Raw genomic sequence first — 19,344 nt, forward strand, 5'->3', positions numbered from 1 at the left:
TTAGAGTGTGGCACCAGGTGTCTTCAATATTCAACCTTTTCACAATATTCTAATTTTCTGAGATACTGAATTTGGGATTTTCCTTAGTTGTCGGTTATAATCATCAAAATGAAAAGAAATAAACATTTGAAATATATCAGTCTGTGTGTAATGAATGAATATAATATACAAGTTTCACTTTTTGAATGGAATTAGTGAAATATATCAACCTTTTGATGATATTCTAATTATATGACCGGCACCTGTAAGTGGCAATCAATAGTGGATAATAATCAGTCCTTCCAGAAAAATGCAGCTTTTTTTTGTAATTGTTGCAGGCAAAAATCCTTGATTATGCGGCATGTTTTCTTAAAAAATGCAATGAAAAATGCGGGATATTTATGCAATTTTATGCGATGAAATTGCGGGAACTTGCAAAAACTGCGGTTTGATGAAAAAGAGAAAAAAAGCACTACATCACAGAAAGTGCTGGGAATATTTAAGTTCTCATCTTGTTTAATTGAAGACCTTAATAATGGCTCAAATTTACAAAACATTGAGTCAAACAAGTTCTGTAGCTTTACAAAAGGAATATGCTACAACTTGAAAAATGAATAAATAACTTCCTGTTTTACAGAGCTAGCTTTACAAAACAGACATTTGAGTGCTTCCAATGCACAAAGTGCAATCTCTTAAAGGGTTAGTTCATCCAAAAATTAAAATTCTGTCATTAATGACTTCCCCTCATGTCGTTGGACACCCGTAAGACCTCCGTTCATCTTCGGAACACAAATTAAGATATTTTAGTTGAATTCCGATGGCTCAGAAAGGCCTCCATTGGCACAATGTACACTCTCAAGAACCATAAAAGGCACTAAAGACGTAGTTACAAAATCCATCTCACTACAGTGGTTTTACAATAACTTTATGAAGCGACGATAATAGTTATTGTGCGCAAAAAAAAACTAAATAACGACTTATATAGTGATGACCGATTTCAAAACACAGCATCATGATGCTATGAATCAGTGAGTCGATTCATGATTCGGATCGCGTGTCAAACTGCTAAAAAACGTGACTTTGGCGATCCGAGCCGCTGAGTCGACTCATTGATTCATAACGCTTCAAAGCTTCATGATGCTGTGTTTTGAAATCGGTCATCACACCGGGAAACTGCTTTGCGAGGTCTTTTGCTGTTATTTTTGTTAGCAAATGGGAGTTTGTGCTTCATCATGGTTTCACCGATATCTATGTTTCTCCGCGGGGTTTGTAGCTTTTCGATGACGTTCACGTCGGGTAATTACGTCACTTCAAAACGTTCCCATGGCAATAGGGGGAAATGGTGGCTCTTGTGTGAAGTAAACAAACATTTTTCAACTTTCTGCTAATATATATATGACTTTTTTTGCAACGAAAATGCGGGGATTATGAAATCATGCTAGCCCCGCATATTTTGCACGCGGAAATAGGCAATTTATGCGGCTAAAGTGCGGCGTATTTGAAAAAATGCGGCCCCCGCATAAATATGCGGACTTTGGCTGATAATGCGTTAAATCATGCGATCGCATAATCGCGTTTTTCTGGAGGGACTGAATAATATATAATGAACTGACGTTGTTTTTGTTCCATTTCAGCAGCGAAAATAGTTCCAAACAAGATCACAGCAAAACGCGTATCACCGCAACAGAGTGTTAGTGAATGATTCAGCGTTTTGAATTAATCGGTTGAATAAAAGATTCAATAAACTATTGGTAAACGACTGCCTCATTCCTGAATGAATCAGCTGTTTGAATGAATCGACTCAGTGACTCGCTCATTCAGACGTTCACCTACCACCACCTACTGGCGTTTTAGTTTCATGTTGAAACCTTCTTTCCAACTTTTCTTATTTGTATATGAAAAAAATATTTTAAACAATCTCATAACATTATTTAATGCAGTTGTAATTTTTCAATGCAAAATTATTTAATTTGAATGGTAACAGCCCTATAGTGTCTTATTCTAATTTAATATATAGATCAAATTTAAGAAGATAAAATGAAAGCTGAAGCATAGCCTATATCTAATAAGATTAGGGGGAAAATGCCCTTTATAAAAGGTAAAAATATCACATTTAAATATGTCAAATCTGATTGAACACTGGTGAGAATATTGCTTCCGAATAAATTATATTTACAACACAAAAAATAAAAAAAATTCTGGACCAGCAGATTTTTTACTCGGACAAGTGAATGACAGATTTACTTGTCCAAAGGACAAGCACGTGAACAAGCTTAATGTCGAGCCCTGCTTAAAGGATCTGCTGCTAACATCTTGGTGCCAGATACCACAACACACCTTCAGGGGTCTATTGGAGTCCATGCCTCGATGACAGCAAAATGGGGACCAACAAAATATTAGGCCATAATTCAGCTTTAAGAATGAGACCAACCTGTGTGTTCCTCAGTTTCTTCATGTTTCAAACTGAATACTTCTTCAATCTTCAGGTCTTCTCTCTCCTCTTTAATAAACTCCATCTTTATAATAGTGTGTCACAAGGATCTCAGTCGCTTCTCCAGGAGTTTTTCTGTGTGTTTGTCCTGTTTAAGAATAATTAACAGAAAGAAAAATAAATCCAAAATATCTCCTAGTTCAGTAGTTCAGTGCACTGGCAAGAGAGTGATAGTTTTTATTTATATATTTTTTTAAATTACAAAATGACAGAATTCAACAGCAGAATTTACTGAATTTCTTGACACATTTTGTAAGTATGCATTGAAACATAACGATTTAAATAAAAATAAACAAAAAAGTTGAATTAGTTGTTGTTATTATTATTAATTTGTTAGAAGTAAACCATCTACAGAAAATAAGTCCCTCGTCTCAGGCGATTTTCAACATATGAAACTGCTGCCTGTAGGGCTCTGGGACTAACTCACAAGCTTTGAGTACGGCTAGCTTACACTGTACTTATACAGACAGGGGTTGAAGTATTATTATTAATTTGTTATTATTATTAATATTAGTTGGACTGTTGTTGAATTCCGATGCTCAGCTTTAGAGTATTACTGAACTATGCCTTACATTTAAGTGTCTGTTAAATAATATATTATTGAATTCTATCATGAATTAATTCAATTAATCATGAATTCTATTATACAATTACATCTCTATTCATTCAGAGTGATGGACAAAAACACTCAAAACTAACACAACAAATTAACAAAACAAAGCAAATTATACAGACCCTTATATTAGTCAGGCAAATCATTTGTTGTGAATCAATCGGTTCAATTGACTCGGAGCGTCTAAAGCTCCGGTAAGCCGCTCCTTCTGTTACTCGTGAGTTTATTCTGTTACTTTACTCACACAATGCTGATAAATGTTAGATGAAGCAATGCAGTGTTACACTTAATAATATATAATGGATTCTGCTTCGCTCTGAACCCCTAAAGCACAAACCTCTCTTCAGCAGAATCACATGCAGGAGCGCGGCGCTGCCTTATGACGTCACACCGCAACACCAAAATAAAAGTCCTGTTCACTGCTGCGTCTAAAATCACTTAAATTTACTTAGAAAAAATCTATTTAAAAATTCAGAGTTGAATGAATTGGTGAAATGCATTTAATATCACAATTGTAAATTAATAATACGGTTTACATTGAGAGTTAATCCCAGCAACATTTACGTTCTGGCAACATATGTGGCACTTATTACACAAATAAAGTATACTTATAACACAAATAAAGTATACTTATAAAACAAATAAAGTATACTTATTACACAAAGTATACTTATAATACAAATAAAGCACATTTGACATCACTAATCAAGAATGTAATTAGTCCCTATACTTAATGTGCACTATGTATACTTAAAGTTGTTCCAATTTAGCACATAAAAGTACACTAAATACACTTAAAATTATGCTTTAATACAACTTATTTACAACTAAAATATACTTATACAAAATTAGTTGTTTCAAAATAGCACACTTCAAGTTAACTAATCATTAACACACTTCAAGTATACTGATCATTAGTCTTGCTCAAATATACTTAGCATACTTTTTTTCACTAGGGTTAATTCAGTGTTAATGGAGGTGAAATTAAAATGTTGGGGTGGCACCCAGTGTGGCCACTCAGATGCCCTGGACACCCCTCTGGCTCCACCACTGTTCAGTGCTGAAGGTCGGTCATGTGCCAGGCGGTTCATAAGCCATAACGTTGGGTGCATTTACATGAGATCTAAATGACAATGTAATAAATATGCCTTGCTATGTTATTTTTTATTATGGGAGAATTTTGAAAAAATTTTGAAAAAACTTTGAAAAGCATAGTATCTAGCTTTTTACTCCACTTCATTTCTGAAAAAACACCATCTTTGTTATTTTAAAGTGAAGAAATCGAGACCTGCCCCAAGACTCAATAGCAATGTCTGATTTTCATGAATAAATCATCATCATGAGTCGATTTTTTAAATGAACCATATTTAAATGCCTGTGTGCGTGTGTGTGTGTGTTTGTGTGTGTCAGCCAAAAAAAGGTATAAATAACCGACAAGTTACTCAAAAATTGTAGGATTGATCTATTTATTTATTTATTTTATGATAATTATAAAAGTGATTTATATTTTGCAATATTTAATGTAGCCTAAATAATAATAGCAACATTTTTAATAAATAGATTTCTTCCAAACGCTATATTTCTTCACTGTTAGTAGCTGCAAGGTAAATTGTGGTTGTGCTAGAGTGTGTGTATTGGCATTTTTCCAATTTACCTTGTCATGTGTTTACATGCTCGCGGCTGTTTTCAGCTGATTCACCACAGAACCTGTAATGTTCCCATATGTGTTCCCAACGACTGTGTTGAATGCCGTTGTTTCAAAGCCGCTTCAAAGTGCTAACAGGAAAATGATGCAACAGAATTTGATTCGGCTGTACAGCCGCTCTGGAGAAAACACTAGCCGCGTTTCCATTACCCTTCAAATTGCGCAAATTGAAGTTGTGAAATGTAAATACGCCCAATGGAAACACGTCAATTTCGCAAAAACTCCCATATATCGCAAAAACTTTTTTTATGCTCACATGAGGTGGTTTTTCAGGCAATTCGAAAAAGGCAATTTTCGGAAAACTGCAATGGAAACGTCTCAGTTACGTATGTAACCCTCGTTCCCTGAAGGAGGGAACTGAGACGAACACAACTGGAGACAATAGACGCACGTATCCGGCCCAGAGGAGGAGTGAGGAGAGGAGTGGCGTTGCAAGCCGACACTTAGAACGGGCACTTAGCGCTACTGGCCCCTGGGGGCGAGGATGCGGGAAGATACCGGCTCTACACAGAGGCTATAGAAAAGGGGTTTTCAAATTGGGTGAATGTGAGCCTCCCCTTAGAGTAGGTAAGGACAGCCGAGCCCCCCCTTCCCCAAAATCCTGTCCGCCTGCTCTAACCCACACACGCCTCGGCAGTAAATGCCATCTTCTGTGTGTTCCTGGCAATGATGAGTTTCAATAACAACTAATAAAATGTAAATATTTTTTCATATTGTATTTTATTTCCTTTTTTTTTTTTTAAGAAGTGCATTCATAAATCTTTGCAACAGCAAATAACTTCCAACTTTATGCAGGCCTATTTGAGGCTACTTTTAAAAATCCCAGAACATCAGTAGGCCTAACCATAAGTCAACAAAACATGCTTAACATGTGAATGTTACAAGTGTGAAACTTGTGTCTGGGTCTTAAAGGGATAGTTCACTTTAAAATGAAAATTCTGTCATCATATACTCACCCTCAATTTGTTTCAAGCCTGTATGAATTTCTTCTGCTGCACACAAAGCAAGATATTTTGAAGAATGTCAGTAACCAAACAGTTAACTGGTCCCATTGACTTCCATAGTAAGAAAAAATATATATACTATGGAGGTCAATGGGACCAGTTAACTGTTTGGTTACTGACCAAATATCTTGCTTTGGGTTTAGCAGAAGGAAGAAATTCATACAGGCTTGAAACAAATTGAGGGTGAGTATATGATGACAGAATTTTCATTTTAAAGTGAACTATCTCTTTAAGCGCACATTTTAATGCACATCGTCTCGAACAAAATCAGCACAATGGACAGCTCTCTGATATATGAACGACAATGCTTTTTGTTCACGGAGCGCATAACACATAACAGTCAACTGCATTGAAGGCATGTTATCAGATCAAAAAGATTTGCATTACAATTTGCAAAAAGATTTGCATTACAAATTTTTTTTAATACATTCAGATTTAAACAATAAACAAAATGCACCATTCACGTCATTTGCACATGTCATTCACGTCATTTGCACGTGTCATTCACTCATTTGAATTTTTATTTTTAACCGCCCATATCAGTGGGAACAATGAGGACGCGCTTTTGACGCGCAGAGGTGTTCGATGCGGGGCTGCACTGCAGAGAGAAATAAAAGCAAGTCGTCCTCCACCTGCAGCCTTGATCTGTATTTATTTTTAATCATGGTCAGTGCGGAAAACCCACACTCACACAAGTAAGTGGAGGTGAAGGGGATTAGGACTTGCATAGCCTTAGTGGAGATCTGAGGAAACTCGCTCTCCACAGACAACCAGAAACGCGTGATCGTCATTTCTGACAGTCTCTGCTTCAAGTCCACATTCGAGCTGAGATCGACCAGGGCCTCCTCCTCCTGCAGGCTCAGTCCATCACTGGGTGTGGCGGGGAAAGCGAACGGATTTCTCACCCACTGATTTCCCATTGCGTCCTCTCCAAAATACTCGCCAAACTGTTCACGCAACCCATTCAAATGCGCAGTGATGACCGGTTGGACAGAATTAAGAGGCAGCCCTGTCTTCTCCGCAACATCCTCCAGGGTTGGGAACATTTCCACAGAACCTCGTTCAACACGAGCACACCACAAGTCCAGTTTTTTCCTGAACCCAGACACTTGGTCGTGTGCCGAAAAGACGTGGCACTCTTTGCCCTGGAGCGAGGTGTTGAGGGAGTTGATCCTATCGAAGATGTCGGAGAGATAGGCCAACATAGCAAGCCAGTTCATGTCTGCCAGATGTTTTGCCAGTGGGGAGTTAATCTCGGTGAGGAAGAGGAGGACTTCTTCGCGCAAATCGCACAGCCTGGTGAGGACTTTGCCCCGAGAGAGCCACCTGACCTCGGAGTGCAGGAGCAGCTGCTGAAAGTTAGCGCCCATCTCATTGCAGAGAATTGAGAACAGACGGGCATTTAAGGCACGCGATTTAATTAAGTTCACAATTTTGACAGCCTCATCAAGAACTGCGCGCAATTCTTGGGGCATCCTTTTTGTTGCTAAAGCCTGACGATGGATAATACAGTGCTTCCAGACAGCCGCAGGGGCAACTGCCTACACCTGTTTTACGAGACCGCTGTGACGGCCAGTCATTGCTCTTGCCCCATCAGTGCATATCCCACAACACCGGCCCCAGTCAAGGCAATTAGACTCGTAAAAGTTATTCAAGGCCTTGAAAAGTTTGTCAGCTGTTGTGCGGGCGGGTAGAGGAACGCAAAAAAAAAAATCTTCCTGCACACTGAGGTCTTAAATTAAGCGAACGTACACCATCAGTTGAGCACAGTGTGCGACGTCAGTGGACTCTTCCAGCTGAATGGCGTGAAAGGGGCTTTCACGAACACAGTCCAGGACCTGCTCTTTGACATCACAAGCCATGTCTGATATTCGCCGCTGGATGGTATTGTCAGACATAGGGATCACGTCAAGTTTAGCAGCAGCTGCTTCTCCCAGCATTACTGAACACATATCTCTAGCTGCAGGGAGTAGCAATGTTTCGCCGATGTTGTGTGGTTTGCCTGCCTTCGCTATATGTAGTGCGACACGATACGATGCTTCTGTCGCCTTGATGTTAACAGTGCCAAACGACTGTATTATTGTTTTTTGTGACTGCAAATCGTCACGCTTCCTCTCAAAAAACTCAACGGGCTTGTTCACTAAATTTGTGTGTTTGGTTTCAATGTGACGCCGAAGTTTGCATGGTCTCATGCTATCATTTGCCAGCACCTCCTTGCAGACCACACACTGCGGCAGAGGTGCAGCCTCGGACCCCGAACAGGTGAATCCCAACTTTAAGTATTCAGGATCATATTTCCTACGTTTTTTGCTGGGTCCTGTCTCCTCCCTTAACGTTGACTTCTGTTGACTTGGGACAAGGAAACGATGCATTTTTAAAGCTAATACACGCAGAGCACCTGTGCACACGTTGAGCCAGAAGGAGCCATTGCTTAATCTGTCAGCATTACTACTTGTCAGTAATCAGTCAACTCGTTTGTACCACTACGCAAGTATCCCGCGTAGCTTTTACCCAGTATACCGCGACGCGAGTATATATATATTTTTTTTCACGTCGCGCCTCCCCTGTGGCTCTTTGGCGCCCCCCAGGGGAGGCGCGCCTCACCTATTGAAAACCGCTGCTATAGAATCTAGCGAACATGTTAGGTGTCGCCCAGCCCACAGCTCTACATATATCAGTCAGCGAGGTTCCTTGAGCCAGCGCCCAGGAGGAAGCAACACTCCTTGTGGGTGTGCTCGCAACCCGAATGGGCAAGGCACGTCTTGGGACTGGTAAGCCAAGACGATAGCATCCACTATCCAGTGGGCTAACCTCTGCTTGGAGACAGCCTTTCCCTTCTGCTGGCCTCTGTAACAGACGAAGAGTTGCTCCGCAAGCTTTGAGTCCGGTCAACGTAAACGCGAAGAGTGCGGACGGGACATAACAAAGCCAGGGCTAGGTCTGCCTCCTCTGAAGGCAGCGCTTGCAGGTTCACTACCTGGTCCTGAAGGGAGTGGTAGGAACCTTGGGCACGTATCCAGGCCGGGGTCTCAGGACAACGTGAGAGTTGTCCGGCCCGAATTCTAGGCACGATTCGTTGACCGAAAGTGCATGCAGGTCCCCTACCCTCTTAATGGAGGCCCATGCCGTCAGAAGCACTGTCTTCATCGACAGGATTTTAAGCTCCACAGACTGCAAAGGCTCAAAGGGAGGGCTCTGAAGTGCTCTGAGCACTAGAGCCAAGTCCCAAGAGGCTAATGACTTTGGACGAGGAGGATTTAGCCCCCTCGCACCTCTGAGGAACCTGACGATTAGGTTGTGCTTTCCCAAGCACTTACCTTCGACTGCATCGTGAAACGCCACTATTGCTGCAACGTACACTTTGAGGGTGGAGGGAGACAGCCTTCGCTCCAGCCCATCTTGCAGGAAAGAAAGCCCGACACTAACCGAACACCTTCGGGGGTCTTCCTGGTGGGAAGAGCACCATTCAACGAACAGGTTCCACTTCAAAGCGTAGAGGCGCCTCATAGAGGGGGCTCTAGCAGAAGAGATGGTGTCCACCACTGCCTGTGGTAGACCACCTAGAACCTCCGCGTCCCGTCCAGGGACCAGACATGGAGTTTCCAGAGGTCTGGACGCAGGTGCCATAGAGTGCACCGTCCCTGAGAAAGAAAGTCCCTCCTCAGGGGAATCGGCCAAGGAGGGGCTGTCGCGAGGAGGGATAGTTCTGGGAACCAGGTCCGGTTGGGCCAGTAGGGCACAACTAACAAGACCTGCTCCTCGTCCTCTATGACCTTGCACAGGGTCTGTGCAAGAAGGCTCACTGGGGGAAACGCTTATTTGCGCAGGTCCCAGGGCCAGCTGTGCGCCAGTGCATCCGTGCCGAGGGTGCCCACGGTCAGGGAATAGTACCACTGGCAATAGGTCAAGTCCGGAGAGGCAAACAGGTCTACCTGTGCGGCTCCGAAGAGGTCCCATATCAGCTGGACTGCCTGGGGATGGAGTCGCCATTCTCCCGGACGTGCAGGCTGTCGTGAGAACTCGTCGGCTGTCCGGTTGAGTGCACCTGGGACATAAATGGCACGAAGCGACCTCAAATGCTTCTGACTGCAAAGGAGGAGGTGGCGGGCGAGTTGGAACATACAACGGGAGCGTAGACCACCCTGGCGGTGGAAACATGAAAAAACTGAGGAACAAACAGAGAAAGAGGAGAGTGAAGACGTGAAGATTGAAGAAACATTGAGAGTGAAACATGAAGAAACTGAGGAACAAACAGAGAAAGAGGAAAGAGAAGACGAGAAGATTGAAGAAACATTGAGAGTGAAACATGAAGAAACTGAGGAACAAACAGAGAAAGAGGAGAGTGAAGACGTGAAGATTGAAGAAACATTGAGAGTGAAACATGAAGAAACTGAGGAACAAACAGAGAAAGAGGAGAGAGAAGACGTGAAGATTGAAGAAACATTGAGAGTGAAACATGAAGAAACTGAGGAACAAACAGAGAAAGAGGAGAGAGAAGACGTGAATATTGAAGAAACATTGAGAGTGAAACATGAAGAAACTGAGGAACAAACAGAGAAAGAGGAGAGAGAAGACGTGAAGATTGAAGAAACATTGAGAGTGAAACATGAAGAAACTGAGGAACAAACAGAGAAAGAGGAGAGAGAAGACGTGAAGATTGAAGAAACATTGAGAGTGAAACATGAAGAAACTGAGGAACAAACAGAGAAAGAGGAGAGTGAAGACGTTAAGATTGAAGAAACATTCAGAGTGAAACATGAAGAAACTGAGGAACAAACAGAGAAAGAGGAGAGTGAAGACATGAAGATTGAAGAAACATTGAGAGTGAAACATGAAGAAACTGAGGAACAAACAGAGAAAGAGGAGAGAGAAGACGTGAAGATTGAAGAAACATTGAGAGTGAAACATGAAGAAACTGAGGAACAAACAGAGAAAGAGGAGAGAGAAGACGTGAAGATTGAAGAAACATTGAGAGTGAAACATGAAGAAACTGAGGAACAAACAGAGAAAGAGGAGAGAGAAGACGTGAAGATTGAAGAAACATTGAGAGTGAAACATGAAGAAACTGAGGAACAAACAGAGAAAGAGGAGAGTGAAGACGTGAAGATTGAAGAAACATTGAGAGTGAAACATGAAGAAACTGAGGAACAAACAGAGAAAGAGGAGAGAGAAGACGTGAAGATTGAAGAAACATTGAGAGTGAAACATGAAGAAACTGAGGAACAAACAGAGAAAGAGGAGAGTGAAGACGTGAAGATTGAAGAAACATTGAGAGTGAAACATGAAGAAACTGAGGAACAAACAGAGAAAGAGGAGAGTGAAGACGTGAAGATTGAAGAAACATTGAGAGTGAAACATGAAGAAACTGAGGAACAAACAGAGAAAGAGGAGAGAGAAGACATGAAGATTGAAGAAACATTGAGAGTGAAACATGAAGAAACTGAGGAACAAACAGAGAAAGAGGAGAGAGAAGACATGAAGATTGAAGAAACATTGAGAGTGAAACATGAAGAAACTGAGGAACAAACAGAGAAAGAGGAGAGAAAAGACGTGAAGATTGAAGAAACATTGAGAGTGAAACATGAAGAAACTGAGGAACAAACAGAGAAAGAGGAGAGTGAAGACGTGAAGATTGAAGAAACATTGAGAGTGAAACATGAAGAAACTGAGGAACAAACAGAGAAAGAGGAGAGAGAAGACGTGAAGATTGAAGAAACATTGAGAGTGAAACATGAAGAAACTGAGGAACAAACAGAGAAAGAGGAGAGAGAAGACATGAAGATTGAAGAAACATTGAGAGTGAAACATGAAGAAACTGAGGAACACACAGAGAAAGAGGAGAGTGAAGACATGAAGATTGAAGAAACATTGAGAGTGAAACATGAAGAAACTGAGGAACACACAGAGAAAGAGGAGAGAGAAGACGTGAAGATTGAAGAAACATTGAGAGTGAAACATGAAGAAACTGAGGAACAAACAGAGAAAGAGGAGAGAGAAGACGTGAAGATTGAAGAAACATTGAGAGTGAAACATGAAGAAACTGAGGAACAAACAGAGAAAGAGGAGAGAGAAGACGTGAAGATTGAAGAAACATTGAGAGTGAAACATGAAGAAACTGAGGAACAAACAGAGAAAGAGGAGAGAGAAGACGTGAAGATTGAAGAAACATTGAGAGTGAAACATGAAGAAACTGAGGAACAAACAGAGAAAGAGGAGAGAGAAGACGTGAAGATTGAAGAAACATTGAGAGTGAAACATGAAGAAACTGAGGAACAAACAGAGAAAGAGGAGAGTGAAGACGTGAAGATTGAAGAAACATTGAGAGTGAAACATGAAGAAACTGAGGAACAAACAGAGAAAGAGGAGAGTGAAGACGTGAAGATTGAAGAAACATTGAGAGAAACATGAAGAAACTGAGGAACAAACAGAGAAAGAGGAGAGTGAAGACGTGAAGATTGAAGAAACATTGAGAGTGAAACATGAAGAAACTGAGGAACAAACAGAGAAAGAGGAAAGAGAAGACGTGAAGATTGAAGAAACATTGAGAGTGAAACATGAAGAAACTGAGGAACAAACAGAGAAAGAGGAGAGTGAAGACGTGAAGATTGAAGAAACATTGAGAGTGAAACATGAAGAAACTGAGGAACACACAGAGAAAGAGAGAGAAGACATGAAGATTGAAGAAACATTGAGAGTGAAACATGAAGAAACTGAGGAACAAACAGAGAAAGAGGAGAGTGAAGACGTGAAGATTGAAGAAACATTGAGAGTGAAACATGAAGAAACTGAGGAACAAACAGAGAAAGAGGAGAGAGAAGACATGAAGATTGAAGAAACATTGAGAGTGAAACATGAAGAAACTGAGGAACAAACAGAGAAAGAGGAGAGTGAAGACGTGAAGATTGAAGAAACATTGAGAGTGAAACATGAAGAAACTGAGGAACAAACAGAGAAAGAGGAGAGTGAAGACGTGAAGATTGAAGAAACATTGAGAGTGAAACATGAAGAAACTGAGGAACAAACAGAGAAAGAGGAGAGAGAAGACATGAAGATTGAAGAAACATTGAGAGTGAAACATGAAGAAACTGAGGAACAAACAGAGAAAGAGGAGAGTGAAGACGTGAAGATTGAAGAAACATTGAGAGTGAAACATGAAGAAACTGAGGAACAAACAGAGAAAGAGGAGAGAGAAGACATGAAGATTGAAGAAACATTGAGAGTGAAACATGAAGAAACTGAGGAACAAACAGAGAAAGAGGAGAGTGAAGACGTGAAGATTGAAGAAACATTGAGAGTGAAACATGAAGAAACTGAGGAACAAACAGAGAAAGAGGAGAGAGAAGACGTGAAGATTGAAGAAACATTGAGAGTGAAACATGAAGAAACTGAGGAACAAACAGAGAAAGAGGAGAGAGAAGACATGAAGATTGAAGAAACATTGAGAGTGAAACATGAAGAAACTGAGGAACAAACAGGTTGGTCTCATTCTCAAAGCTCAACTCAGTCATTTGATTTTTATTCAGATGTCCAGCTTTACAGAAATGAAGGATATTTTTCCCTTTAATATTTTCTATTTTATGGGGGATTTTTACAAAAAAATCTAGTCAGTGTGTTAGCTGATCAGTTGCTTACACTCATGATGCACATTTTGCAAAATGTGCTGTATTTTTGTAATTCCACTAGGTGGCATTAATGTTGCATAAACTCCCTGCTTCTACTTTAAACGGTACAGTGCATCGGCTGAGGACACACATAGAGACCACAAAGAAGAAACACAATTCAAGTGTCAATTTAAACGTGTCAGAAGTGCTTTAAAAATATTTTATTAAGAATTAAAAATAAGTACAATATAATAAATATTAGTAGCCTATTATAAATAAAATATAAGTAAAATATAATTAGAATAAATGTAAGTATAATAAAAATAAATGATTATTTTAGAAAATTAGTTGAAATAAAGCCATTGATGACTTTAACAAACACACAGACTACGATTAACAGCCTCAGATAGTTACATGTCTGCTTACAGCAGCAGACCTGCCAACATTGAAGAATTAGTACAAAAGAGTACAAAAAAGGCTGATGATGGTTAAACATCATACAAAAATAGAACCAAAGACAGACTAAACACAAATAGCAAGATTATTCAAGATTATTAACTATTCACTAGCAAAAGTGTTTGTTTTCCAGTAGATGGCAGCAATCTTCCACTAAACTATGGCACATTTTATATTTTCACTATGAATGAAATTGAGAAAAGTAGATCTTTTATTTGAATTTGACATAAAATATTGCTATTATATAGCCTATTATTACTAATTTACATGTAAATTTCACTTAATATTTATCAAATTAAATATTAATTTTAATTAATACATTTAAATTAATATAATTTAACACGACTACACAAAGCTACACAACTGCAGAGTAAAAACATTAATAAAAAACTGACAAGATTGTGACAAAGTCAGTCTGAGGCCTCTAGACAACCCAGAACATTTTTTTTTTGAAGTTTAGGTTATAAAGGTATGAAGTTTAAGGTAAAAATAACTGCCATTAATTTACTAGTATCTTAATACTATGCAAATTCGATTTCGATGTGAATTCGGCCATCTGTCACAATCAGGTAACTTTTTGTCTACACCTGGTGGGCGGTAAGCACCCTCAAACGAAAGCTGCTTTCTACACACAAAAACATTTCCAACGGTAAACTGATCGCACGTTCTATTTCTGACGCACTTCAATCGCTGGGCGAGGGAAGATGTGGCGGACCGGGACGAGTCAGTGTACTTAGTTACCTTTTTGTGGGGGGTTTGCTTTTCAAGCAAATTTAAAATCTAAAAATAGCCTAACTGTAACCTTTACTGTGCGTTAATAAGTTACGTTAATTCATTTTATACCAGCAGGCCTAACAAAATCATAGAAGAAACTAATTATGGAGCTTTGATATTACAGAAACGCCAACTCTATTCATTCACTGAAATTCGCTGGAAGTCCACCGCACAACTGTGCAACGTGCATGTTCACATTTTAATTATCCATAACAACCCCAAAACTTGCCCGCTTGCCTTGCACATCTGCTAATAAGCGATGGGCAAAGTTTTCCGACTATGTTTCTTACCTTGTTTTTTTTTGCTGTGGATGTTATTGATTTTGTAGAAGTTTCGCTCTTGCATTCTTCTGAACATCTTGTGCTGCCATTGCCCGATGCCATTTTTATATCACTCCGTAATCTGTCTATTTTTTAAATGCCTATTCCCCGAGTGGTAGGCTACAATGACTGGCTGTTTTAAAATACATCTAATATCATAACAAAATAACCCAAGCAGTCTCATCTACGAGACGTAGGCCTCCATTCTGACAGCTGGGCTCATAGCTTGGAGGTTTGCTTAGTGGCCTACTAGGTGCTGTAACAAAATGTAACAATGTATATATTTTTTTCATTTGATTGGTTCAACCGCCACCTGCCCGAATTTAATTAAGATATAATTTTTCGTCAAGTCAGCGTATCTCTATGAGGCAGTTCAGCCATGGCATGCAAGCCTGCAGTTATCCGGCCTGCCTGGCTTGCTTGCTTGAGGCACTGAATTGAAATGAACGCACGCGGTGCGGGCGCGAAGCATTTGGCTAGTAGGGGTATGTAAGCGGAGGGTTAAAATTAAGTGCTCTGATTGGCCGAAAGCTTTTCACTCCACTTACACACAGAGGCTTAGTGGCAGAATCAACGTCATAGATTGCACTGAAACCGGCGAAATGCGAGATGCAACAAAATGCGTATCGTACAAGCGTACCAAAGAGTTAAAATGTGTGACGGGTACGAAAAATGCGTACATGTTGGCAGGTCTGCAGTAGGTCTGTCTTTAACAGTTTTCCTAAAAAATAAAATACTATGAAAATAGTTTCAGTTATGACTTTTTTCACTTTATTTCGTTTTGTATCAAACGCATGATATTCTGTGATCGAAATCTGGAGATTGCAAATTTTTCCTCTTGGGTGAGCGATTCGCTCACAGCTTAACCTGCTCATTAAATATATAAAAATTTTAATAATATTAATTTTAATATTAAAATGTAAATTAACAAAAATTAACAGCTCCCTAACTAACAACTTGCTTTGTTCTGGTTTCACTTCACCAAAAGTACCAGGGTTGGATGGATTCCCTGGGGGTCTAGTGATTAGGATTCGGTGCTCTCACCGCTGCGGCCCGGGTTCGATTCCCGGTCAGGGAACAAGTCTTTGGGGCAGTCGTGGCCTAATGGTTAGAGAGTCAGACTTGTAACCTGAAGATTGCCGGTTCGAGTCTTAGGTCCAGCAGGAATTGTCGGTGGGGGGAGTGAATAACCAGCTCAAGGGTCTCATGGTATTGAGGGTGGAGGGCTCAATACCACGAGACCCTTGAGCGGGTTATTCTTGAGCTGGACTGAGGTGAGACCTTTGAGCAAGGCACCAAACCCCCGGTGCCACAGCAATATGGCTGCCCACTGCTCCGGGTGTGTGTTCACTACTGTGTGTGTGCACTTGGATGGGTTAAATGCAGAGCACAAATTCCAAGTATGGGTCACCATACTTGGCCACACTTCACTTCACTCCAGTCTAAACTAAATGATTTTCTAGGTTATTTACTACACATTGTCTTTAAAGTCCCTGTAAAGGCAATTCTGAGATTTGTTTCTAAACACATTATAAATGTTAGAAATGTATTGCTGAAACACATTACAAAGACTGTGAACTATGTAGTACTGAATTCAGAAGTTAGACCGCTAAACAGTTTTTCACCGTTGCTGTGTTTAGGATTTTCTGGGCGGGGCTAAAACAGTGGCTCGATGACGCACTGGAGCCACCAAGCCTGGCTCCTCCCCTAACACAATCATAACTAGAGCGCATTCGCATCAGTTTGCCTGCTTGATCGCGAGTTACTGTCAGTACTGTTAGTTATTACAGCCTACAACTTACAAAACAGCTTTCAAAACAAAAACGATGATCAAGAAGAGGTGGATTAATTTTGTGAACAGCTACCTTGATGGAGAGCTGAGGATCACCACCGTTTCCTGCCTCTGAAGTGACTTTACACCGGATCGTTTTACAAACTTTCACCGGAGACAACTGGGATTCACTGATAATCCGCTGCATAACCGACTATCCCCCGCCCCGGCCTTTATCCGACATCGGGTGCGTCGTGATCATAGACGGTCGTGATCAGTACGTGAGTGTTGTCTTGACTCTTGTGTGCTACTGCAGCTTTCCCCTCGAGTGGGCGTGGTTTCGGCGCCGACAGCGGACACACCCCCAGCGTTTGAGAGCAGAGAATGCTGCTTATTTTTTCAAGTATTTGATAAGCTATAGATTCAAATTTGGCTGGGTGGTTAATAACACATTTATCTGTGGTGTGAGGAACTCAGAACACATGTTTAGTTTTGACTTTACAGGGACTTTAACCTAAAAATTCTGTGGATTATTATTATTAAGGCTAATTCTTACTAACCACTAATGGGGTGAGAACATTTGAGTTCATTTCAGACTCAGAGGTAGATGATTATAAACCGATTTGTGAGTTCAGGGTTGGATGGATTCAGTTTGAGTCCAGTGATTTAAAATGAATCGGTTCAAATGAGTCATTAGGTCACAAATTGGACATTAGGGGATACGTTGGGGGCAAATCCCAGATGTCAGAACATCGCAAAAGATTTGTGTCAACACAGAAAACACTTCAAACTGGATAGGATTTTTTGTAGTTTATTGAAAGTATGGCTTATCAGCTGCACGTGCGAAACGCTTGTCAGAGAAGAGGCAACGTTACAATTCACACTCAGCGGTAATTCAGGGAAAAAAATTGTCAGAATGTGCCATGTGCAACATGAATTCGGTCTTCTGACTTTTTACCATTGTGTTAATTCAGTTGATTTTGATTAATATGTGCACGGAGAGTGTGTGAGTTTTTCTGCTCTCTTTCCCAGTTAACATGCGCCGTGTCACAAGCGCAGCTCAGTCATCTTCATCACTTATAAATCACAATAACTGTTCAAATGAAAAAAATCGCCTTGAGGTAAATTCTCTGTGCTCATTTTTGTGTTTTCATTTCAAATGTTTTATCAGGTTACTTGTATTATATGTACTGGGTTTCATACCTCAAGCATGCAGTTCGCAATGTGTGGGTTGTTGTCATTAATTGTGAAGCCTTTCCACACCCCTGCGGCTGACATTGTGTTTGCTGCTGCTGCCGGTGACTCTGGCAGAAAATTCTGTCAGTTACGTCATGTGAGGTATCGGTCTTTGGTACGAGTATGAGTACAAGTACATGAGCATGATAAATCAGAGAACTTTTTGATGAATAGATCAAAATTGACTGTACAATAAATTAAATACCAATACGGACTAGTGTCTGCGAATATTAAAGCTCATGAAGACGGCTGTTGAAATCTGAAGTGGGTTTGTTTTGCCATGTCTGTGTGAATGAGCGCAGCGGTTTCGTCTACTACTACACAAACTGTTCAGCACCTGCTGTCTCACTATACAAGGGCACATGATCTTCATCTGTAGTGTCAAAGTCACTTAATGAACATTTCATCGTTTAATTTGATAAAACTATCGGCATTTGTTGTTTCTTATACACAGGAAATCACAGATCTACACAACAGCCAGTCAAAATTACAAACAAATATATTACTATTGTACATTAGAGCATACTTTAGGTAATAAGTAAATAAATTAATAAATAATATACTGTTTGTTAAAACACAAACTCAAAGGTCTTAATTTCAAGGTAGACAGAGCTTTTATTTTGCCGGCTTGGAATGATTACATACATTGCACAGTAAAGCATACTTATTATTATTATTATTATTATTATTAATATTGTATTAATTTAATAGGCTATATAAAAACTGATATACCATCTAACCGCCCAGAACCTCTCCATCCTTAATCAAACACATCTGCAAAATTCAACCTGCTGAGTATTCAGGACTGCTTGAAAATTAAAGGCAGGAGTCTTTCATTAAAGTTTACCTCTGCAAGACCGGACCAAAACTGCCCACCCTTGATCCTTAGGATAGGATACTATCCTGTACCCTGCTATTAATGCTTTAAATGTCTAAATTGTTTTATGTCTGTTTCTGCCCTAGATCTCATGGCATTGAAAGAGGCAAGTCATGAACTCAATGAAAGGGAAGAAGAGAAAGGCCATTATGATAAACATCATGACTTCATGACTGGAGAAAGATCGACACAGGTTAAAAAGACTTCCTCGCAAAAAAGAGCACAAAAGACAGGAACTAAAAGTTATTTCCCCTGCCAACAGTGTGGAAAGAGTTTAAGATGTAAAGGAAACCTTAACAGGCACATAAAACTTCATACTGGAGAGAAGCCGTACACCTGCCAACAGTGTGGAAAGAGTTACAGTGATAAAGGGAACCTTGAAGTCCACATCAGAGTTCACACTGGAGAGAAGTCTTACACCTGCCAACAGTGTGGAAAGAGTTTCAGACTTAAAGGAAACCTTGACAGTCACATGAGAATTCACACTGGAAAGAAGCCTTACACCTGCCAACAGTGT

At 40.2% G+C, this 19,344-nt stretch overlaps 1 protein-coding gene across 1 annotated transcript in view; it reads right to left on the reverse strand.

Moving 5' to 3' along the window:
- LOC307136036 (uncharacterized protein) overlaps nt 1-3,388 on the reverse strand; it is a gene marked incomplete at its 3' end in the record, with an annotated part of 45,746 nt that extends 42,358 nt beyond the window's left edge. Inside the window, exons 1-2 of the mRNA XM_079832782.1 lie at nt 3,206-3,388; nt 2,411-2,558 (exon numbers count right to left, since the gene is read on the reverse strand). Of these exons, the coding sequence (XP_079688908.1) occupies nt 2,411-2,495 (85 nt within the window). The 5' untranslated portion in view covers nt 2,496-2,558; nt 3,206-3,388. The remainder of the gene's footprint in view (nt 1-2,410; nt 2,559-3,205) is intronic.
- Between the last annotated feature and the right edge of the window lie 15,956 nt (nt 3,389-19,344).

The sequence above is a fragment of the Gobio gobio genome (genome assembly GCF_949357685.1).
Source record: "Gobio gobio genome assembly, chromosome: 1".
Lineage (NCBI taxonomy): Eukaryota > Metazoa > Chordata > Actinopteri > Cypriniformes > Gobionidae > Gobio > Gobio gobio.